At 40.0% G+C, this 24,719-nt stretch overlaps 1 protein-coding gene across 5 annotated transcripts in view; it reads right to left on the bottom strand.

Annotated features, from left to right (window-relative positions):
* DLC1 (DLC1 Rho GTPase activating protein) overlaps positions 1-24,719 on the bottom strand; it is a 522,282-nt gene that overhangs the window by 190,874 nt on the left and 306,689 nt on the right. The window contains exon 6 of one of the 5 annotated variants that reach the window (XM_059882194.1): positions 8,439-24,538. The exons of the other annotated variants lie outside the window; for them this stretch is intronic. Within the exon in view, the coding sequence (XP_059738177.1) occupies positions 24,375-24,538 (164 nt within the window). The 3' untranslated portion in view covers positions 8,439-24,374. Of the gene's footprint in view, positions 1-8,438; positions 24,539-24,719 lie in introns of those variants that run through there. 5 annotated transcript variants of the gene reach the window in all.

Below are 24,719 nucleotides of genomic sequence, written 5' to 3'. Positions count from 1 at the left end.
CATTAGGGAAATGAAAATTAAAAGCATATTGAAATACCACTTCAGTCGTGTCCAACTCTGTGCGACCCCATAGACAGCAGCCCACCAGGCTCCCCTGTCCCTGGGATTCTCCAGGCAAGAATACTGGAGTGGGTTGCCGTCTCCTTCTCCAATGCATGAAGGTGAAAAGGGAAAGTGAAGTTGCTCAGTCGTGTCCGATTCTGAGCGACCCCATGGACTGCAGCCTACCGGGCTCCTCCGTCCATGGGATTTTCCAGGCAAGAGTACTGGAGTGGGGTGCCATCACCTTCTCTGTATTGAAATACCACTACTTACTAAAATTAAAAAGACAAACCATACCAAGAACTATATTGGAGAGGATGTGAGGCAACTGGAATTCTTATACATTGCTGGTGGGAATGTAGAATGGACAGACAGCTGTCTGGAGATGAGCACAGAAATAGAGGAAGCATTTAGAAACCTCTAAATCAATTCTGAATATTCACTGGAAGGAATGATGCTGAGGCTGAAGCTCCAATACTATGACCACCTGATGCGAAGAGCTGACTCATTAGAAAAGATCAGGATGCTGGGAAAGATTGAAGGCAGGAGAAGGGGACGACAGAGGATGAGATGGTTAGATGGCATCACCAACTCAATGGACATGAGTTTGAGTAAGCTCTGGGAGCTGGTGAACGGCAAGGAAGCCTGGCGTGTTGCAGTCCATGGGGATGCAAAGAGTCGGACGTGACTGAGTGACTGAATAACAACAAAAAAAGTGTTAGGTGGGCTTCCCAGGAGTCTCAGTGGTAAAGAATCTGCCTGCCAAGCAGGAGATGTGGGTTCAATCCCTAGGTCAGGAAGATCCCATGGAGAAGGAAATAGCAGCCCACTCCAGTATTCTTGCTTGAGAAATCCCATAGACAGAGGAGCCTGGTGGGTCGTAAAAGAGTCAGATACGAGTTAGCAACTGAACAGCATAGCAGAGTATAATAGTTTGACAGAGTAATTCTATGTCTGTTGAATCTGACGATAACACACTTTGCCTTCTATTTTTTTTTCTGTTTTTCCCTCAATTTTATTTTTTCAGTGCTCTCTTTTTCATTTTAAAATGGTATACGTCCAGAAGAGATTAAAAAAAATTGGTCACCATAAATAGTTTGGGAAACCCTGCTCTAAATGTATGTATAATATACCTAGAGAAAATAACTGCTTGGGTATTTCAAGGGGTGGTAATTTAGCTTCCTTGTATGTACATGGAGAGGGGTTCCCTGGTGGCTCAATGGTAAAGAATCTGCGTGCCAATGCAGGAGGCATAAGAGACTTGGGTTTGATTCCTGGGTCAGGAAGATTCCCTGGAGAAGAAAATGGCAACCCACTTCAGTACTCTTGCCTGGGAAATCCCAAGGACAGAAGAGCCTAGTTGGCTACCTGTCAGGGAGTGGCAAAAGAGTGGGATACAACTTAGCAATTAAACATTAGACAAAAACAACAATCTACATGGAGAAAAAAGGTAAAACACTATTTCATAAGTGTTTAATTAGCCTCTAAATTAAACAACTTTCATTATTTGCACATTTCTTGCTATTTGTTACTTACAAATAAAGTAACATAGGCAGCAATAATATCTGAAGTTGGAAATTGAAAAAAAAAATCAAAGGACATAGAAGTATTTTTTTGCCTTTGGAATTTCGTGCACAATAAGAGGTTCATTTCTGCCACCAAGACCATAGATCACTGGTGATACAAGCACATCCAAACCTGAAATATTTAAAGAAAAGCAAAAGATGGATGGTGGCAGGAAAAAGACCAGGAAATTTTGTCATTTAAGTGTAAAATATAATTGTTTTAAAATAAGCCTCTTTTTATCTAGCTATTTTTTAAGAAATGGTTAGCATTTTGTAGGAGGATGACTTGCTCCAAAACCTTTGTTGTTGTTGTTTAGTTACTCAGTCGTGTCCGACTCTTTGCAACCCCATGGACTGTAACCCACCAGGCTCCTCTGTCCATGGGATTTCCCAGGCAAGAATACTGGAGTGGGGTGCCACTTCCTTCTCCAGGGGATCTTCTCAACCCAGGAATCGAACCTGCATCTCTTGCATTGGCAGGCAGATTCTTTACCGATGAGTCCCCAGGGAAGCCCCTAAAATCTTGTGCAAAGACACTGTAAAGAAAGCTGAGCACTGAAGAATTGATGCTTTTGAGCTGCGGTGTTGGAGAAGACTCTTGAGAGTCTGTTTGACTGCAAGGAGATCCAACCAGTCAATCCTAAAGGAAATAAGTCTTGAATATTCATGGTAAGGACTGATGCTAAAGCTGAAACTCCAATACTTTGGCCACCTGATGAGAAGAACCGACTAACTGGAAAAGACCCTGATGTTGGGAAAGATCGAAGGTGGGAGGAGAAGGGGACGACAGAGGATGAGACGGTTGGATGGCATTGCCAATGTGATGGACATGAATTTGAGTAGGCTCCTGGAGTTGGTGATGGACAGGGAAGCCTGGCATGCTGCAGTCCATGGGGTCGCAAAGAGTTGGACATGACTGAGAGACTGAACTGAACTGATTTTCTTTAGTTCCCTAAATTCATGTTACCTCCTTTTTATCTTAATGGTATCGCTCGTTACTTATTATCATGAGCATGGTGAATTATAATAAAGTAGAACTCAAGTTTTAAAAGTGTATCACCAAAACAAAAACCAAAATCTTCTGACTTTTCTCTAAACTCATCACTGAATTCCTTGTGATGTATACATATTAAAAGTCCTTGATCAGTGTTGACTATAGCTGTAATCTAATGGGTTGTATGGATGTGAGAGCTGGACTGTGAAGAAAGCTGAGTGCTGAAGAATTGATGGTTTTGAACTGTGGTGTTGGAGAAGACTCTTGAGAGTCCCTTGGACTGCAAGGAAATCCAACCAGTCCATTCTGAAGGAGATCAGCCCTGGGATTTCTTTGGAAGGAATGATGCTGAAGCTGAAACTCCAGTACTGTGGCTACCTCATGCAAAGAGTTGACTCATTGGAGAAGACTCTGATGCTGGGAGGGATTGGGGGCAGGAGGAGAAGGGGAGATGGAGAAGGGGAGGAGAAGGAGGATGGCTGGATGGCATCACTGACTCGATGGATGTGAGTCTGAGTGAACTCCAGGAGTTGGTGATAGACAGGGAGGCCTGGAGTGCTGCGATTCATGGGGTCACAAAGAGTCGGACACGACTGAGTGACTGAACTGAACTGAACTGAACTGAGTGCATCATTTAAAAAAAAAAAAAAAAGGTTCTGCCTCCTTTTTCCAAACTACTTAATAAAGAGTTAAGAATGAGGATGTCTAGATTTTTGCAGCTGGGGTAATACCACTGATTAATTTGAAAAGATTTACTATTCTTAGTGAAAACTAAAATCACTCTCTGAGGCCTGCTAGAGTCTGGACTCATCCCATTTTTTCCTATCTTCTCTCCTTCCAAACACAAACTCTGTGTTCCAGCTGGCCAGGCCACACCATTGCATCACCGTGTCTTGTGCGTTCCCACGAAGCCTAACTTTGCCAACACCACTGTCCTTGCCTAGAAATGTGTCAGATCTTCCATTCCAGTTTTCACAGCTTTCTGTTTCCCCAGATTTTCTCTGGATCGTTCCAGCCCAGGTGTCCTCTCTCAGATAAAAGTCTAGAGTCTCTTGACTATCTCACCACTTAGTCATTGCTATGTATCTTGCCCAGCAGGCTGGAGGCATTCTCAAGGGATGTGTCCTCAAGGTCTGGAATAAGGAAACTCTGTGCTGCCTCAACAGAAGAGGCAGGAAAAGAAGCACGTACTGACACCCCTCATTCCCAGACCTCCCCTCCGACCCCGATCTCCGGTGCTGAGCTTTATAGTGGAGGGCAGGAGAGAGAAAGAGGTTACCCTTTCTGGGATGGGCTGACATTTGGCTGGACTTGGATTAACCTGGAATAGGGATAACAGGTTCCATTGAGGGGAAGCTAAAGACTGTGGACTTACTAAAGAACTATAATGTTTACATCAGCTGTCAGCAATATATGGCAGTGATTTTTCAGTGTCACTTGGGCTGTTTCTAGGATTCCATAAATTATGTATAAACTACTTATGTCATTCCTTCATTTCCCTCTCTGAACATGACTCCTGAGATTTATTCCTTTTCCCTAATTCATCGAGTCTTTCTGCCATCTGACTGTCCAGAATCACCACTGCACAGGTTACTCCTTCATCTCCAAACACCCTCCATCTCACAGAGGGTGGAATTTCTGTTATGTGGTGCTTGATAATCCTTGCTGGGCCATTCAAAGATGAAGATTAGCTGTAGGAGAGGACAAGGAGGGTGTGGAGAAATTTATATCTAAAACAAGAACCTGGTCCAGATAAACATCTCCTTATTGAATGCGAGGGGCTTCCCCAATGGCTCAGCAGGTAAAGAATCTGCCTGCAATAAAGGACAGAGGAGACATGGGTTCTATCCCTATGTTGGGAAGATCCCCTAGGGGAAGGCATGGCAACCCACTCCAGTATTCTTACTGGGAAAATCCTACGGACAGAGGAGCCTGGCAGGCTACAATCCAGGGGTTGCAGAGTCAGACACGACCGAAGTGACTGAGCACAATGAATGTGAGAAGTGGAACAACCAGGACCTCCAGCTCTTCACTGCAGAGTCTCTGTTTTTTTTTTCTCTGTCTATCATGTCTGCATTTGGAGTTATTTCCACTGCTTTAAAATGCTGTTATTTTGATTTGATTAGGCAGTGAGTATGCTAGATAATTTGCTGGCATATTGAGTGCAGCACTTTCACAGCATCATCTTTCAGGATTTGAAATAGCTCAATTGGAATTCTACCACCTCCACTAGCTTTGTTCGTAGTGATGCTTTCTAAGGCCCACTCAATATGCCAGCAAATTTGGAAAACTCAGCAGTGGCCACAGGACTGGAAAAGGTCAGTTTTCATTCCAATCTCAAAGAAAGGCAATGCCAAAGAATGCTCAAACTACCACACAATTGCACTCATCTCACACGCTAGTAAAGTAATGCTCAAAATTCTCCAAGTCAGGCTTCAGCAATTTGTGAACAGTGAACTTCCTGATGTTCAAGCTGGTTTTAGAAAAGGCAGAGGAACCAGAGATCAAATTGCCAACATCCGCTGGATCATGGAAAAAGCAAGAGAGTTCCAGAAAAAATCTATTTCTGCTTTATTGACTATGCCAAAGACTTTGACTGTGTGGATCACAATAAACTGTGGGAAATTCTGAAAGAGATGGGCATACCAGACCACCTGACCTGCCTCTCGAGAAATCTGTATGCAGGTCAGGAAGCAATGGTTAGAACTGGACATGGAACAACAGACTGGTTCCAAATAGGAAAAGGAGTACGTCAAGGCTGTATATTGTCACCCTGTTTATTTAACTTATATGCAGAGTACATCATGAGAAACGCTGGACTGGAAGAAACACAAGCTGGAATCAAGATTGCTGGGAGAAATATCAATAACCTCAGATATGCAGATGACACCACCCTTATGGAAGAAAGTGAAGAGGAACTAAAAAGCCTCTTGATGAAAGTGAAAGAGGAGAGTGAAAAAGTTGGCTTAAAGCTCAACATTCAGAAAACAAAGATCATGGCATCCGGTCCCATCACTTCATGGGAAATAGATGGGGAAACAGTGTCAGACTTCACTTTTCTGGGCTCCAAAATCACTGCAGATGGTGACTGCAGCCATGAAATTAAAAGACGCTTACTCGTTGGATGGAAAGTTATGTCCAACTTAGATAGCATATTCAAAAGCAGAGACATTACTTTGCCCACAAAGGTCCATCTAGTCAAGGCTATAGTTTTTCCTGTGGTCATGCATGGATGTGAGAGTTGGACTGTGAAGAAGGCTGAGCGCCGAAGAATTGATGCTTTTGAACTGTGGTGTTGGAGAAGACTCTTGAGAGTCCCTTGGACTGCAAGGAGATCCAACCAGTCCATTCTGAGGGAGATCAGCCCTGGGATTTCTTTGGAAGGAATGATGCTAAAGCTGAAACTCCAGTACTTTGGCCACCTCATGCGAAGAGTTGACTCATTGGAAAAGTCTCTGATGCTGGGAGGGATCAGGGGCAGGAGGAGAAGGGGACGACAGAGGATGAGATGGCTGGATGGCATCACTGACTCTATGGATGTGAGTCTGGGTGAACTCTGAGAGTTGGTGATGGACCGGGAGGCCTGGTGTGCTGCGAATCATGGGGTCGCAAAGAATCGGACACGACTAAGCGACTGAACTGAACTGAACTGAACTGATGCTGGATAATATGTGAAACTATAGGACACAATAGGACACCTCTGATGACTTTGCTTGTTTCAACCAACTTTTCATATATATCATTTCTCTCACCTTGACCATAAGCTCTCTGAAGCTAGTACCTTAAATAGTTTTATAACCACAGCACACTATTTGGTAAAAATAAATATTCAGAAATATTTCTGGTTATATTTATGATAAAACATGACATTACTTCAGTCTTTCAGTGTCAGGATAATTTTTCTTAAGCCTTAGGCTTTTGTTATGCTGTACAAACTTTGAACTATGTAATGAAATTTATGTGCATGTGGAAGAATAAATGTGAAACTTTCATTGACATTAAGCAATGATCCTTAAACTTTAGTACAGATAAGAATTCCCTGGAGAGTATGTAACATTTAAGATTCTTGGGTCTAAGATATTCTGATTAAGGAAGCATGAAGGAATATAGGAACCTGGGTTTTAAAACAAATATTCTAGAAAATTCCAGATGTACAAGCTTGATTTAGAAAAGGCAGAGGAACCAGAGATCAAACTGCCAACAGCCACTGGATCATAGTAAAGGCAAGAGAATTCCAGAAAAAAACATCTATTTATGCTTCACTGACTATGCTAAAGCCTTTGACTATGTGAATTACAACGAACTGTGGAAAATTCTTAAAGAGATGGGAACACCAGACCACCTTACCTGCCTCCTGAGAAATCTGTATGCAGGACAAGAAGCAACAGTTAGAACTGGACATGGAACAACAGACTGGTTCCAAATTGGGAAAGGAGTTACGTCAAGGCTGTATATTGTCACCCTGCTTATTTAACTTATATGCAGAGTACATCATGCGAAATGCCAGGCTGGATGAAGCACAAACTGGAATCAAGATTGCCGGGAGAAATATCAACAACCTCAGATATGCAGATGACACCACCCTTATGGCAGCAAGCAAAGAGGAACTAAAGAGCCTTTTGATGAAGGTGAAAGCGGACAGGGAAAGAAGCAGGCGTAAAAGTCAGCACTCAAACAGTGAAGATTATAGCATCCGGTCCCATCACTTCATGGCAAATAGGCTAACAATGGAAACAGTGACAGACTTTTATTTTCTTGGGCTCCAAAATCACTGCGGATGGTGACATGAAATTAAAAGACGCTTGCTCCTTGGAAGAAAAGCTATAACAAACCTAGACAGCATACTGAGAAGCAGAAATATTACTTTGCTGACGAAGGTCCATCTAATCAAAGCTATGGTTTTTCCAGTAGTCAGGTATGGATGTGAGAGTTGGACCATAAAGAAGGCTGAGTGCTGAAAAATTGATATTTTTGAACTGTGGTATTGGAGAAGACTCTTGAAAGTCCCTTGGAAGGAGATCAAACCAGTCAATCCTAAAGGAAATTTACCCTGCATATTCATTGGAAGGATGAATGAAATCAGTCTGAATTCAGATTGATGCTAAAGCTGAAGCTCCAGTAGTCTGGCAACCTGATGCGAAGAGCTGACTCATTGGAAAAGATCCTGATGCTGGGAAAGATTGAAGGCAGAAGGAGAAGGGGTGACAGAGGATGAGATGGTTGGATGACATCACCAGCTTGATGGACATGAGTTTGAGCAAGCTCCAGCAGTTGGTGATGTACAGGTAAGTCTGGAGTGCTGTAGTCTGTGGGGTTGCAAAGAGTTGGATACAACTGAGCAACTGAACAACAACAATTCTAGAAAATGTTGAAGTGTACTTCAACATCTTACATTAAGAGAGTATGCTTTTATTTTCAATTAAAAATGCCATTTTTCTTTCAAGCAGAAAATTATTAAATCTTCTTTATGTGCAAGGCATTCAAAGATAAATTAGACATTGGTTTGATTATATAACATGAAAAAATAAGTCTTAAAAATCATAACAAAAGACATAAAAAGATAAACATTGTATGAGAAGTTTAAATATAATATTGAGAGATCTGGTAAAAAGGGCTGCTTTCAGAGTAGTGGAGATCTTGGAAGCTTTCAAAGAGGAGGTGTATGAAGCAATTTGGAGATAGCATGAAAGGAAATTTTAGGAAAAGGTCACAGGAGTAGTGCAGACTCTGAAGTAGAAAGAGCAGGATGTGGAGGGTATACGCATTCCTGTGATGGAGTCTCAGGGGCGGCTGGAAATGAGGTGGGCAGTTTGGCTCACTGGGCCTGGACATTATGCAGACACATCTTTATTTGGATGAGACTTCTAAGAAAGTGTAAGGACAGACAAGAAAAGAAAATCCAAACATCAATGCCACGTGACTCATTTAACATTTAGGAGGGGGCTCAGTGAGACAAAGATTCAATCATAAATATTATTTGTTAATTACATTAAATAAGATATTAATGAGTTCTATGATATGAATAATGTAACTTTATTTCTATGTGCTCTATATTAACATCTATGATTTGAGGCAAACAAAGTTAAGACTCTCAAATTGGAAGATTAATACCAATATTCAATCTAATAAAATAAAAATCAAAGCACTGTCTATCTAATGCATTTCTAAAATATAATTCCATATAATTGACTAGGTACTTTATATATATGCATATACATATTTTTTTTTACCATCTATATCACTTACGTAGACACTTAAATATAAACCAGGCTCAATTCTAGAGAATCACAAAAAAGTTATAAAGTATTCCTTTGCTCTCCTTCCTCTTAAAAACAAAACAAAACAAAAATCTGAAACCCCTAAGGGTTAAATAACTTCACTAAAGAAAACAGAAAGGAGATAAGCTGAAGTCATGGGAAATGGTAGAGAAAGAGCAAGAGGCTGGAAACCTACCACAGATGGAGCAAAGATTTTCCAGATGTGGAATTCTTCCTATGGATCTGCGCTGTTGGCCTGGCTCATTTAAGTTCTACCAGGAAAGAAAATGCAACCATGGCTTCCTTCTATCTGTAATCTAACTAAACCTCTTTTGCTGAAATTTTATATTTTGTTTCTGCTAGGAAAAAGTCTTGCTATCTGTGATCTGCAGTTAGTTTTTAAAAACTGGCTTCCATTCCAGATGGGAGTGCTTTTGAAACACCCGAAATGATTTGTCTGTGTGTCAGAATAGCTCTATTGCGAAAGTCATTTCTAACTTCTCTTTGTCACAGTGCTTGCGTCCACATCACAGAGGGCCAGGGAGCTGCCTGCACGTGAGGGTGGTGGGGTCACTGCTCTGTTTATGTTCTGCTGTCAGGGACCATCTGGGAGCGCGGCTCCTGATTAGCTGCAGAGTGATGAGTGCCATCTTAGAGCCAGGGTCACACGTTAGAGCAAGATAACTTGTTTTTTTTTAAGGCCCCCAAATTTGGTACCCAAAAATATTACAAAACAATGAAAGTTTCATGCTGTAATAAATAAGCTGGTGTTTTGACTTAGCAAAAATCACAAATTTAGAAAACTCTTATATCCCCCACCTGGCTGAGCTGGGTTTTACACAGATGAAAGCTACTGTTTTCATGACTGCAGCTAGAATTCAATCATTGGTGGTCTCAGAGGGGGAAAAAAAATCATAGAAATGCCTTCATATCCCACAAACAGGTGACTTTTTAAGATTAAAAAAATACTAAATCATAAAATATAGGTAAGTTTAATAGAACTCAGATTTTTTTTTCCTTTTAAAGACATTTTATTTTAAAAAATGTATCAACTGTCTCACTCTTTGATTATTTGTTTCAATGCTTCCCTCTTCTGGTTTTATACTGTTAACACTTATTATTTAATATCTGACATATATTAATCATATTCAGTGGAATAAGGGAATGTGAATATAGACTATAAAAATACAAAATTGTTGAGGGCAACAGCACTTGACTCAAATGAATTACAATGCAAATTAAAAACTGAATGGCATGGTCAGGATGACGTTAAGTGATTTTAAAAGGAGATGATTTATTTGGTCAAGGGGGAAAATACAATCAACCCATGAATCTCATAAATACAAGATATGATGGTTGAAGGTGACTGAAAATGGAGAAACATGTTCTATGGGCTAAAAGATAATTATGAAGCAGTGATAGAGTTCTGTAGTCTAAAATGGCAGTGTAACTGAAAAACTGTAACTTTATTGAACATTCACTATATATGCAGTTCTTGCTAGATGTTTTAGAGTAAAATAAATCATAAACAGGAGATCAAAATATTCCATGGTTCTTCACGGTTGCTGCATATTACATATTTTGAACATGTATATGTTTATATTATACATAGATATGAAGCAGAAAATAGTGTTATAAGACAGGTAAAATAGATAATTGACTATTTTTAATACTAATTATATTCCATAGGGATTTGGAGAAGGATGTCTAATCATCTGAATGCAAAGAACTCATTCACGTTTGATGATGTTCAGTTGCTAAGTTGTGTCCGACTCTTTACGACCCCATGAACTGCAGCACGCCAGGCTTCCCTGTCCTTCACTGTCTCCCGGAGTTTACTCAAACTCATGTCCATTGAGCCAGTGATGTCATCCAACCATCTCATCTTCTGTTTTCCCTTTTCCCGCCCTCAATCTTTCTCAGCATCAAGGTATTTTCTAATGAGTCAGTGCTTCATATCAGGCGGCCAAAACATTGGAGCTTCAGCTTCAGCATCAGTCCTTCCAATGAATATTCAGGGTTGATTTCCTTTAGGATTGACTGGTTTGATCTCCTTGCTGTCCAACTAAAAGCCTGAGATGTGAGGACACAGAGATACCCTGCAGATGAAGGGTGGGGACCTCCTGAGAGTTGGAACTGATAGAAGCAGTTTCCTTTTCCATCTTTTTCTCTAGTTTGCATCATCTCTACTCTTCTTTTTTAGGTCAGTTGCCCCTTTACCCTGCTCCTCTCTGCAGAATCATGTTTCCTCTGTGACTCCATCTAACAGTGGAGTCCAAAGCACCTGTTACAGGTTGACGGAGTTTCTCTGGCTCATAATATGAAGAAGGAGAGAGAAGGAAGAGAAGGAGGAGGAGAAGTGAAAGAGAGAGAGAAACAGATCATCCACTGGTCACTCAATGTATTCTCTGGCCTTGAGTCACATGTGTCTCTCACCCCAGCCACCTGCCCCCAGTCCAATGGACTCTGGCCATAGGTTAGGATGGGGGGAGGGAAGTCACAGTGTACACAGGCTGCCACTTCCCAGGGAAGAAGATAAGATGAGCAGTGACATCTGTCTGATTCAAAGGAAGAGCTCATCCAACAATACAGCAACTGAGGTTCTGGACAAAAAATAGCACTCAGGCAAATCCTTGAAGGAAGTGTATGATTTGGAGAGAAAACAATAGAAGAGTGTTTTGGGAACAGTAAACTTCAGGAGCAAAGGCATAAGAAGAGAAATAAGTAGACCACATAAACTATATGAACTATTAGAGTTTTACTAATTTCGGTCATAATTTTTATTAGAAGACTCAGACATGGGAGATGTACGTGGTGCTGTTAGGCAGGACAAGGTGGAGGGAGCATCAGCTTTGGAGCAGGAGAAAGTCAAGTTCTATGAGCTCAGGGTGCACTAAAGATGATATTGGGGAAGCGTCTCTTCTCAGAGACCGCGAGGTAAGTGCACAATAAATAACAGCTGTGGATAATGCGTTTAGTAGTAGTATCTTTCCTTTGAGAACATGAAGAAATTCTGAAGGAGAGAAATGAAGTAATCACAATCAATGGCTTAGAGAAGAGAGTCTTTTTTTTTTTTTTTTTGCCTAAAGAGGAAGAGATAAAAATTAACAAATGTGGTGTGTGCAATATATTTTATGATCAATGAGTTGAAACATTTTTACACTAAAAGTATGTTAAATAAGCTCCTCTAAATGTGGTATATTCAAGCAATGCAATATTAACTTAGTACTAACAAGAAACAAGCTATTATATTATGAAAAGACATGGAGGAATCTTACATGCATAGTTGTAAGTGAAAGCAGTCAATGTGAAAAGCCTACATGTTGTACCACTGAAGCAGCACATAGAATAGCTTCCCTGTCTTAAAAATCCTCTGTGCTCCATCAGTTCATGCCTCCCTTTCCCCAACTCCTGGCAATTCCTGATCTTTTCAGATCAGTCGGTCAGTCGTGTCCGACTCTTTTCGACCCCATGAATCGCAGCACACCAGGCCTCTCTGTCCATCACCAGCTCCCAGAGTTCACCTAGACTCACGTCCATCGAGTCAGTGATGCCATCCAGCCATCTCATCCTCTGTCGTCCCCTTCTCCTCCTGCCCCTGATCCCTCCCAGCATCAGAGTCTTTTCCAATAAGTCAACTCTTCCCATGAGGTGGCCAAAGTATTGGAGTTTCAGCTTTAGCATCATTCCTTCCAAAGAAATCCCAGGGCTGATCTCCTTCAGAATGGACTGGTTGGATCTCCTTGTAGTCCAAGGGACTCTCAAGAGTCTTCTCCAACACCACAGTTCAAAAGCATCAATTCTTTGGTGTTCAGCCTTCTTCACAGTCCAACTCTCACATCCATACACGACCACAGGAAAAACCATAGCCTTGACAAGACGGACCTTTGTTGGCAAAGTAATGTCTCTGCTTTTGAATATGCTATCTAGGTTGGTCATAACTTTCCTTCCAAGGAGTAAGCGTCTTTTAATTTCATGGCTGCAGTCACCATCTGCAGTGATTTTGGAGCCCAGTAAAATAAAGACTGACACTGTTTCCACTCTTTCCCCATCTATTTCCCATGAAGTGATGGGACCGGATGCCATGATCTTTGTTTTCTGAATGTTGAGCTTTAAGCCAACTTTTTCACTCTCCACTTTCACTTTCATCAAGAGGCTTTTGAGTTCCTCTTCACTTTCTGCCATAAGGGTGGTGTCATCTGCATATCTGGGATTATTGATATTTCTCCCGGCAATCTTGATTCCAGCTTGTGTTTCTTCCAGTCCAGCGTTTCTCATGATGTACTCTGCATATAAGTTAAATAAACAGGGTGACAATATACAGCCTTGACGAACTCCTTTTCCTATTTGGAACCAGTCTGTTGTTCCATGTCCGGTTCTAACTGTTGCTTCCTGACCTGCATACAAATTTCTCAAGAGGCAGATCAGGTGCTCTGATATTCCCATCTCTTTCAGAATTTTCCACAGTTTATTGTGATGCACACAGTCAAAAGCTTTGGCATAGTCAATAAAGCAGAAATAGATGTTTTTATGGAACTCTCTTGCTTTTTCCATGATCCAGCGGATATTGGTAATTTGATCTCTGGTTCCTCTGCCTTTTCTAAAACCCGTTTGAACATCAGGAAGTTCACGGTTCACATATTGCTGAAAGTATACTTTAAAAGAATGTTATATAATTTGAACTGTACTTTCCACTCAGTTTTCCTATGAACTGAAAATTTCTTTAAAAAAATAAAGTCTATCAATTCAGTAACCCCTTCTTAGGTGCACAGCACCGTGCGAAGGATTCTTACAAAGCTGCTGCGGGCAGAACACGCAATGGACAATGGCAATCCACATATGATTAAGAATGAAAATGACCATAACAAGACTATATATGCTGTATCATTTCAAAAAGCATGAAATTAATATGAGCAGGAGTTGTCACAGAAGACTACAGTGAAGGTCGGACCCAAATGAGACCTTGGGGGATGGGGCAGTTAAATTTCTGGAAGGGAAACAGGAGGAACAAAGGTCAACTTATATAGAAGCAAATTCAGGAGAAAAGCAAGGTTGCTACCATGGTTACAGCGGAAGATGCAAGTCAGGGGAGGACGGGAGATAAGGTGGGAAAGGAAGGGTAAGGTCTGTCTGATTAAGGAAAAATTTGCTCCTCAGCCTTAGGAACTTTGGCATTTAGCCTCTACCTGCAGCATAGGGGTTAAGAACACGTGCTCCAGCCTGTGTTGCTTGCTTTGAATCTTGCCTCGGCAGTAGTGTGACTTTGGTTATCTTAGGAAACCTCTCTGAGTCTCAGCTTCCTCATCTCCCTAATGTGGAAAACATTACGTCTACATTATATTATTGCTAGAGGATTAAATTAAGTCATATCAATAAAGTGCTTGGAAAAGTGCAGGCACAGAGTAAATGTTTGATATTGAGCCATTCAACCATTCATTCGACAGACATTAAGTCAAAAACCTCCTAAGAGGCTGGTGCTATACAGGTGCAGGGAAAATGTCTGCCTTTAAGGAAATAACAACACAGCAGGAAAAACACTGGATAAATACATAGAAGACCAGAGATTAAAAAGGGTAGATAAAGAAGTGATGAAGTGTACCACATTGTTCTCCCATTTATCTATTTCCTCAAATCCATAGAAACAACAGATTTAACATTTATTTTAAGGAGTTTATCACCAGGATTAACATAATGTTGTAGGTCAATATACTGCAAAAACAAACTCATAGAAAAAGAGATCAGGTTTGTTATTACCAGTGCTAGAGAGGGGGAATTGGATGGAGGTCAAAAGGTTCAAACTTCCAATTATAAAATAAGCAATACTAGGGATGTGACAGAGAAGGCAATGGCACCCCACTCCAGTACTCTTGCCTGGAAAATCCCATGAACGGAGGAGCTTGGTGGGCTGCAATCCATGGGGTCGCTAAGAGTCAGACACGACTTCACTTTCACTTCTCACTTTCATGCATTGGAGAAGGAAATGGCAGCCCACTCCAGTGTTCTTGCTTGGAGAATCCCAGGGATGGGGGAGGCTGGTGGGCTGCTGTCTATGGGGTCGCACAGAGTCGGACACGACTGAAGCAACTTAGCAGCAGCAGCAGCAGCAGGGATGTGATGTACAACATGAGAAATATAATTAACACTCAGTGGTGCTCAGCTGCTTCAGTCATATCTGACTCTGCGACCCTATGGGCCACAGCCTGCCAGACTCCTCTGTCCATGGGATTCTCCAGGCAAGAATACTGGAGTAGATGGCCCTTCCCTTTTCCAGGGGATCTTCCTGACCCAGGGCTCAAGCCCACATCTCTTATGTCTCCTGCATTGTCAGGAAAGTTCGTTACCTCTAGCATCACTGCTGTATGTTATACAGGAAAGTTGTTAAGAGTGTAAATCTTAAGAGTTCTCATCACAAGAAAAAAAGTTTTTCCTATTTATTTTGTATCTTTATGAGAGGATGGATATTCACGGAACTTCTTGTGGTAATCATTTAATGATATATCTATGTCAAATCATTATGCTGTATACCTTAAACTTACACAGTGCTGTCTGTCAATTAAATCTCAAGAAAACTGAGAGGGAAAAAAAGCAGTTTATAACATTAGCAGTTGGGAGTCACTGGAATATGTTTTCTGGGGAAGCACAATGGTTAGAAAAATTAAGACAAAAAGCAAAACCCCAGTTTGGTGGGCAAGTGAGGGCTCTTGATGACCATTTTGCTTAAACATCACTCATAGAATTCTAGAAGATCATTTCTACATGATAACAGTAGTCAGGGCAAAATAGTTCCTTCTAGTCATGAACCACTCTCCTGAAATGGCCAAACTGGTACTCTGGACAGCCAGCACATAACAATATGAGCACCAGCCTTTTCTTGGGTATTGGTTACTTTATTATGATTGTAAATTACTGTCTTAGATGTCCCGCTTAGATAAGCCATATCTCAAAATCATACTTTAATTATAAAACAGAAATACTTATGGATCCATCTGGAAGAGATACTGATCTCAATCCTTTGCCTATAGAAACACAAACCAAAGTCCTTAAAACCAATGGAAGATCAAGAAGAGAAGAAAAATATGATAATACCAGCAGAATTTTTAGTCATTCCATACTCATGTCAAAGTAATACCTCTTATATGTACCTTTCCAGGGTAAGTGGCACCTTTCGAAAGAAATTAGAATAATACACACAGTTATCTTGTGGGCACATATTTGTGTGTATATTCAAACTATTAATAAGAGTAACTGAACTGCAAACTGAGGACTCTATAAAGGTAAATATTTGAAGGAATCAGATGATCAGATATGATTTTCAAACTAAATGCAAGCTGTATTGCTTTGTAAATAAAACTGATAGAAGGAGGCCTTTTCATAAACTGTCTTTCTTCAGTTCAGTTCAGTTCAGTCGCTTAGTCGTGTCCAACTCTTTGCAACCCCATGAATCGCAGCACGCCATGCCTCCCTGTCCATCACCAACTCCCAGAGTTCACCCAGACTCACATGCATCGAGTCAGTGATGCCATCCAGCCATCTCATCCTCTGTCGTCTCCTTCTCCTCCTGCCCTCAATCCCTCCCAGCATCAGAGTCTTTCCCAATGAGTCAACTCTTCACATGAGGTGGCCAAAGTTTCAGCTTTAGCATCATTCCTTCCAAAGAAATCCCAGGGCTGATCTCCTTCAGAATGGACTGGTTGGATCTCCTTGCAGTCCAAGGGACTCTAAAGAGTCTTCAACACCACAGTTCAAAAGCATCAATTCTTCGGCGCTCAGCCTTCTTCATAGTCCAACTCTCACATCCATACATGACCACAGGAAAAACCATAGCCTTGACTAGACGAAACTTTGTTGGCAAAGTAATGTCTCTGCTTTTGAATATGCTATCTAGGTTGGTCATAACTTTCCCTCCTAGGAGTAAGCGTCTTTTAATTTCATGGCTGCAGTCACCATCTGCAGTGATTTTGGAGCCCCAAAAAATAAAGTCTGACACTGTTTCCACTCTTTCCCCATCTATTTCCCATGAAATGATGGGACCACATGCCATGATCTTAGTTTTCTGAATGTTGAGCATTAAGCCAACTTTCACTTTCATCAAGAGGCTTTTTAGTTCCTCTTCACTTTCTGCCCTAAGGGTGGTGTCATTTGCATATCTGAGGTTATTGATATTTCTCCCGGCAATCTTGATTCCAGCTTGTGTTTCTTCCAGTCTAGCATTTCTCATGATGTACTGTGCATAGAAGTTAAATAAGCAGGGTGACAATATACAGCCTTGACGTACTCCTTTTCCTATTTGGAACCAGTCTGTTGTTCCATGTCCAGTTCTAACTGTTGCTTCCTGACTTGCATACAAATTTCTCAAGAGGCAAGTCAGGTGGTCTGGTATTCCCATCTCTTTCAGAATTTTCCACAGTTTATTGTGATCCACACAGTCTTTCTTCAGGGGAGATTAAAAATGACAAATGAACTTTCCTACTAATCAAAGCTCAATGTCAGTTAAAATATGGAAATGCAGAACTGCCTCATGAGCCTGTCCAGGTAGTTCATAGCCACCTCTTCAATGCTGACAGCCATTCTTTCAAGTGATAAAGTCAGAAAGCAAAATGTTCACAAGACTTTTTAAAGGAAGAATTTTCAAGCTTGTTAAATACTGTGAACAGCTATAGTCACTGATAGATCAGAGATGAACTAAATGCCAGTATGAGTTGTTCGGTAAATCACATAAATGGATTGATTTAAAACTGTTTCTTGAGCATCTGTTCTGTGCAAGATCATATACTGGGTGAGGGCTGACAAAGATGAAATGAAGGGTTTATGCCTTCATGGAGCTCACAGCCTGATGTGGAAGAGAATTCCTGAACAGCAATACATCATAGGAATCATTAAATACTGTAAAAAGATACCATTCCTTTTTGATACCTACTCCATGTGCAGGAAGCAATATTTGAATTGCTACTTGTTAAAAGAAAAATTTTCATGCCCTTGTATTGCTTGTAATATAATTGAGAAGAAAAGGAAATATGTGTGCTTGGTTCTGGTGATAAGTAGCTTTGTTTTACCTGCTGCTGCTGCTGCTGCTAAGTTGCATCAGTCGTGTCCAACTCTGTGCGACCCCAGAGACGGCAGCCCACCAGGCTCCCCCGTCCCTGGGATTCTCCAGGCAAGAACACTGGAGTGGGTTGCCATTTCCTTCTCCAATAAATGGAATACCAATAGAACATTAAGAAACAGATTTAGAAAATTATCTGTACTGGAAAATATCCTATGAATTCAAGATCTTTCGCATTTAAGAATAACTTACTTATATTTTTCACGAATTCCTTGATACCTGAAAGCTAATGTGTTTTCTCTCAACAGCCCAGTCAACCACAGCCAACTTTTTCATGGATTAGTTTACATTAGGTTTCAGAAAAACTGAGAGGTTATTTGTGGGCATACCCTGAATTCTTTTCTCATAAAAAATCAGGCAAACAGAGACTATAATACTAAGAAAAGTAAAATAAGTGAGTATTTATAAGCCATTAGTAAAAATCTAATGAAATTCATTTTCTGAGAGTGAAAGGAAATAAAGAATTTGGAATGTTGGCCAAAGGCCAGTTTAGCCTGATAAAGACAATTTTCAGATCCTGTTTAACCCTGTGAAACAGCTGGGGGTCTTTGCAGTACAGAAAGTGTTTCACCTAGAATAAAATGATAAGATTCTACATTTGGCTTTGGGAGTATTGTATTTGAAGATTTTAAAAATATCTCATTTATCCATTCATTTACCAAATATAGGGCAACTACAATAATGCCAAGCATTGGAAACACAGAGCTGAATGAAACAAAATTCCATCTTGCAAGATGCTTAGAGTCTAATGAGTGAGACAGCCCTAAAACTGACCTGATCTGTACTAAAATGGAGACACAGAATGGGGCACAGTCTTTCAAAGAAGAATGCTGAAATCGAGCAGGCCTAGTTTTGTCTGTCAAATCTTTTTGGATCTATCGATATTGGAACATGACTCAGAGTGGAATCTTACATTGCATGGGTAGGTCTCTGAATTAAAGAAATGATAATAAGACTGGAAAAGGAGGAATATCTTTGCGTTTCAGTTTTTCTCTTTTTGTTATCATCATTTTCCTTCTCAGTGGTCAAAGGCAGCCAAGAAAATTAATACCAAAAGGCACCATGTCTGGGCTTTGTTATTTACTATATTTACAAGGAGGTTGTAATGAAATTGTGAAAACCTCGTTTTCCCCTCTTACACGTGTCACAAAGAAGTGCTTGATTTCTATGTTCTGTGTTACCACAACACAAAGTTTGGAGAGACTGAATCTGTTATATGCCTCCAAAAGCTATCTTTCACAAGTGTTTCAGGCTATACTCATTAATTATCTTGATTTTTAACATTTTCTGACCAACAAAATAACCTAGAGACAGGCAAACAAACATCCAAAGAAAAATGACCAATGAATGTAACTAAAGTTCGATTCTGAATCATCTTTCTCAATGGCGCCCTTTGCACATTTGTATGGAATAGATCCCCAAATAACATCCTTAATTAATTACCTAGTTGAGATACTTGGCAGTTGTGTGGGTAGCAGGCATCAAGAAAGGAGTTGAGGTGAGGAGTCAAAATGTTTTGGAACCATATTAACTGTAAAGATTGAAGCCAAAGCATTTTTGTAATTACAATTAATTGGTTAACAGGTATTTACAGAGCACCTACTATATGCTAAGAGCTGTTTTAATTACAGAGCACACAAAGATGATATTCCTAATCTAGAAACACTCATAGCCTAGAGAAGAGATCATACAGAAAAGCAAGATGACAAAACAGTAATTGAAAACACAGAGTTTTCTAGGAGCACAGAAAAGTCCAGGACTAACCCTGCCTTGGAAATAATTCATGAAGGAGGTGTTATTGTTGGATAAGTAGAATTTTCAAGACAAAAAATGCAAAAAAATTAAAAAGTGTTATTTTTGGCTCATGATTTTGGTATATTTTTTATGGGTTGCTCTGCAGCCTAACAAAATTTGTGTTATATGATTTAACTTTAGAATGAGAGATTTCATATTATTCCCTATGACTACTTTTCAAATATGCTTAGAGAGTCACATTTTGCTGACTAAAAACCAATGGTAATTGTCTAATTTTCATGCCTTTGGGCGATGGAGGACACGTTCTAAATAGTAAGGATGGATATTTTTCTCCCCCATGTGATTAAATGAAACTCTATTCATTTATGATAAAGAAAAACATGGTCCAATGGCTCTTCTCTTTTTCCTGAATAAGTAATTTCTCTTTTTCTCCCTCTATCTCCACCTATCATCTGTATTTTTAAAAAGGCAGTTGCATGATCTACATAGAAGTAGAAGGATCAAAGTTAAAATGGGTTCTGTGGCTGTATATTATGGCTGAAGTTGGACAAACCAACCAACCAACACACACAAAGGAACAGAAAGAAGAGAAAATATTGGTGGGTTTATCAGTGAAACCCTTAGCAGGAAACAGATGGCAACCCGGGTAAATTGAGCAGAGTTTAATAACAGAACTATTGACAAAGGTGTAGGGGAACCACGAGGCCAGAGGAGAGAATGATTTAAAGAACATGGGAATTTGGGTGGAAAATGCCAGCTGTGATTCCTCGGGAGGCAGATGGGGGAATAAACGACCCAACCTCACAGCCCTATTGTCCTTCCAACCATTATTCTCCTGTCGAGGCTCCTCACTGGTGCAACAAGAACACAGAAGAGAGCAGCCCAAGCTTTTGCCCACCCTGGTCCACCTCCAGATCACAAAACTGGGGAGAAGGAGGGTGGAGGGTGAACTCGAAGGGTGACATGGGCATATCCAGTGCAATACACAGCATCCAGATTACAAACGGCCAATGACGTCAAGCAGGAAAGTTTGATCTTATCGTGCAATCAGTAAGGAGGTTAACAAAAAGCTGAAGTAGGAATCGATATGATCAGGTGATGCTTTTCAAAGATAATTTTGGTGACAGTGTAGAGAGTGAACTGATGTAATGTTAAGTTAAGGCAGGGAAACCAGTTCTGGATGCTGTTTCCAAAGCCCAGCGCAAAGTGGAGGGCTGCTTTAAGACAATGGCAGGGAGAATTGACGTGGGATGACAGGATGGCAGCATTGACTGGACCATATGCAGGAGGCGAGGGACGGAGAGTGGGACTGAGTAGACAGGATCCAATTACCCCAGCATCTAGGACATAAATTTCTCAGGGAGCAATCTTTTGTGAAAAATCAAAGATTATCTATTCACTTGAGAGAATTTCACATTAATAGAGCTAAGAATTTCTAAAGAGATTTTAAAATATGGACAAGTCTGCCTACACTGTGATAATCTCTGTCTGAATGAACTGACTCAAAGAAAGTGATCTCTTTCTTCCACATGGACAGCTGCTCAGCTGTGTTAATTGGTGCCCAGAGGAAGTGTTCAAGAAGTCTGAGCAGACACGGGCAGGAGTAACATAGCTAGAGTCTCTCCGGCTTTCACACGTGGTGGTTATAAGCACAACTCATTATCACAAGACACAGCTACCATTTTTTAGAGCCTACTTTGTGCCAAGCATTGTAGCCTTACAATTACAATATGGCAGTTTCTTTATTTATTCTCTAGAAATGGGAAAATGAAGAGGTTAAGTAACTTGCTCAAGGCTACACGGACAGGAAGCAGATGTGCTGGAAAATATACCAGTGGCTTTGGGCTCACTCTTTACAGATTCTGGTGGCATAAAGGAAGCTAACTGAAATTATTCTGTGTTGGATACAATTACACATACTAATACTTGTGCGATTAATTCTGATTTTTTAAAACAAAATGTATTGGACTCTCAAGATCTGGAGAATGCACATTCCAATATAGAATTTCTTGAAAACAGTATTTTTATTTGATTCTTTTCTTGGGAGGCTTTCTGAATAACTTGGGTTAAGAATTTTTCTTTGAGAAGAGGAAAAGGAGGATGCTGGCCCAATGCAATATTCTCCTCTAGAGTCTGAGTTCCTTCTGGGCGAGGACCATGTCTTGTTCGTAACAGCTTCCTTGATAAAACCTAATATGACGCTTAGTGCATGTTGCTGTTCAATACATATTTGTGGAGTAAATGGACCAATGGGATGCTGTTTAACAACCGCAGTCTTCCTTTGCAGGGCTTTGTCATCCCAAGATGGCAGAGAAGCAGCAGAATGATTCCACTGGGCTCAATTCATGTAGCAACACAGATCAGAAGAGAAGACAGCTACTTAGACCCCACACTGGGGCAACCACACAACTGCAACTTAAGAATTATTAATAGCATGCTCCCCAAATGATTTTGTTTAGAGCTTCATAAAGCCTGGTGGAGCTGGTTCCAGTTGGCTTGGACGAGAGGTCACACAGATTAAAATAGACTTTCTTAATAAGAAACAATAGGCTACATTCATTTAGCCAAACAAAAAAAAAATGACAGGCCTTAGGGGTGGGAATGAAGCTTAATCCTATTTAAAGGCTCAATTAACCCCTAGAAGATTGAGTAGGTCCTCTGCCTTTCCTGTCATTCCTCTGTCTAGCAGAGCTTAAAAACAAAGATTCATAAAAAGGAATAAAGATATTCATATCTGTACATAAAACACTCAAAATATTTTAAATATGGCATAATAAATTTTAGAAATTTAGGAAACTGATTAGACTTTCATAGTCCTTTAAAACCTTTTGAAATGAATCATACTCTCTTTTGAATTGGCAAATCTGTTGCCAACTGAATAAAATATTCAAACATAAGCCTCTATCTTAACATTTAAATTCATTGATTAAAAAAACATTTCTTTCTTGTATTTATGTTCTCAAACAAAATTGTATTTCCTCCTTCTTGTATTTCCAATTATATTTCCTTATAATGTACTGTACATTCTCAAGAAATCTAAATTAGAATCCATTCTGGAGTGAATTTCAATCCTTCTAATGTTTTAATGCACAGAAGCCATGTTCTGCTCAAATCAGCCCATCCTGGGTTAAACGTCTGAGATAGGGCATCCGGGGGCCCGCTTAGGTCACACATACGAAAGGTCAGTGCATCTGACCTTTCACAAATCATCTGTAAATGAAACTTATCAACTTTAAAAATTTCTGCCCCAGCAGTGTAAAAATGACCCAAAGAGATAATTAAATAGTGACACTTAATTTCATGTTTTTTGTTGTTGCTGTTGTTATTGTTGAGGAGAAAAACATCTGGGACTATGGCTTTTAAAAAGTGTTGTGTGCATTATATGTATGTTCCCTGTTTAATTAGCTCTTTGTTTTAATAAAAATGTCTTTAAGAGGAGCTTGATAACTGAGGTGCTTCTCCCTAGCACACTGACGTCACTTAGGCAAAAAAGTCTTCACCTCTTCAGTCTCTCAAGCAATGGCATTTCCAGCCTTTCTCCCCCTGCCCCTCCAGCCAAGAATTCCTATCCTAATTTTCTCCTTGGGGTATGGAAGAATGTGCTGATTTTCTGGAATAAGATGACAACTTTGCTCTGTTACATCCTTTGTTTAAATTGTAGCCAATCCTGCAAATTACAGAGAATGTCACAGCACAAGATAAAGCACAGCTTTGGCTAAGTTCCTTTTTCTTTGTGATGCAAATGCGCTCTTCACCATTTATGTTTTGTTCTAAGGAGATAGCTAATATGTCAATTATTGAAGATATAAGAGCTTGGTAACGGTAATTTGAATCTGTTTAGTATATAGCATTAGTCCAGCGCATGATACCAACGCATGATAAACCAAGCAGTTTTTCTCTTGAACTGACACAAGATACCAGTTCCACGTTTTTCTTTTATTTGGAAGGCTTACCTTTCAACATATTAGACAGAAGAGGCTAGACACAGCCTAAACAGAGGAGAACACTTTAGCTCTCGGAAGGACATAAACTATGAAAACTCGTGTGTGAAAACTATCTGGCAGCAAAAATCGAGTCACTGAACTTGACACAACATCCCCCATAAAACAATCTTATCAGAACAACTCTATCGCATTAGTGTAAAGTCACTTGAAGTCATGACATCTTTTAGATGATTCTATAAACTTTTAATTTGGCTTTTAAAAATTACACACATCAAAGAGCTAAGTGATGTGCTTCAAGCTTGGTAAAGCACCTTTAATCTGTTTTTTAAAAACAGATTTTAAAAATTTTTTTTTAAATTTTACACAGAAAACGTTAAGACCATACTGAGGATGATCAACAGATTGTTAAAAAGCATACCATTCCACCAATCTGAGTCTAATTTTTTTCATATTTCTGCATTTCTCATTAATCCTCATCCACTTCCCACAATACTGTTAAACAGTTATAATTATAGCACAGAGCACAAAAATATATTATCATTTTTTTCTAATGAACTATCCATATCGCTACACAATTGTATTTTTGATGGCATGACATAATCTTTAAACAAGCACAACTTTTTCTAGGACTACTAAACGAGCTACTAAGATTTTTATTTTTTTAATTTAATTTTATTTTTAAACTTTACATAATTGTATTAGTTTTGCCAAATATCAAAATGAATCCGACACAGGTATACATGTGTTCCCCATCCTGAACCCTCCTCCCTCCTCCCTCCCCATACCATCCCTCTGGGTGGTCAAGCACCAAGCATCCAGTATCGTGCATCGAATCTCTTGGTCCCTCAGTAGCCTCAAGGGACTGGTTCTGGGACTCCCTGTGGGCACCAAAGTCCACGAATGCTCAAGTCTCTTACATAAAATGTCCCAGTACTTATACACAATCCACACACATCCTCCTACATCCTTTAAGTTCCTTCTAGATTAGCTATAATAACTAACACAAAGTAAATGCTATGTAAATAGTTGCCTTTGTGGCAAATTTCAGTTTTTTGGATC

The sequence above is a fragment of the Bos taurus genome, chromosome 27 (genome assembly GCF_002263795.3).
Source record: "Bos taurus isolate L1 Dominette 01449 registration number 42190680 breed Hereford chromosome 27, ARS-UCD2.0, whole genome shotgun sequence".
In the NCBI taxonomy this organism is placed as follows: domain Eukaryota; kingdom Metazoa; phylum Chordata; class Mammalia; order Artiodactyla; family Bovidae; genus Bos; species Bos taurus.
The sequence above is the reverse complement of the archived record's forward strand: the minus strand, read 5'-3'. Positions and strand labels throughout refer to the sequence as shown.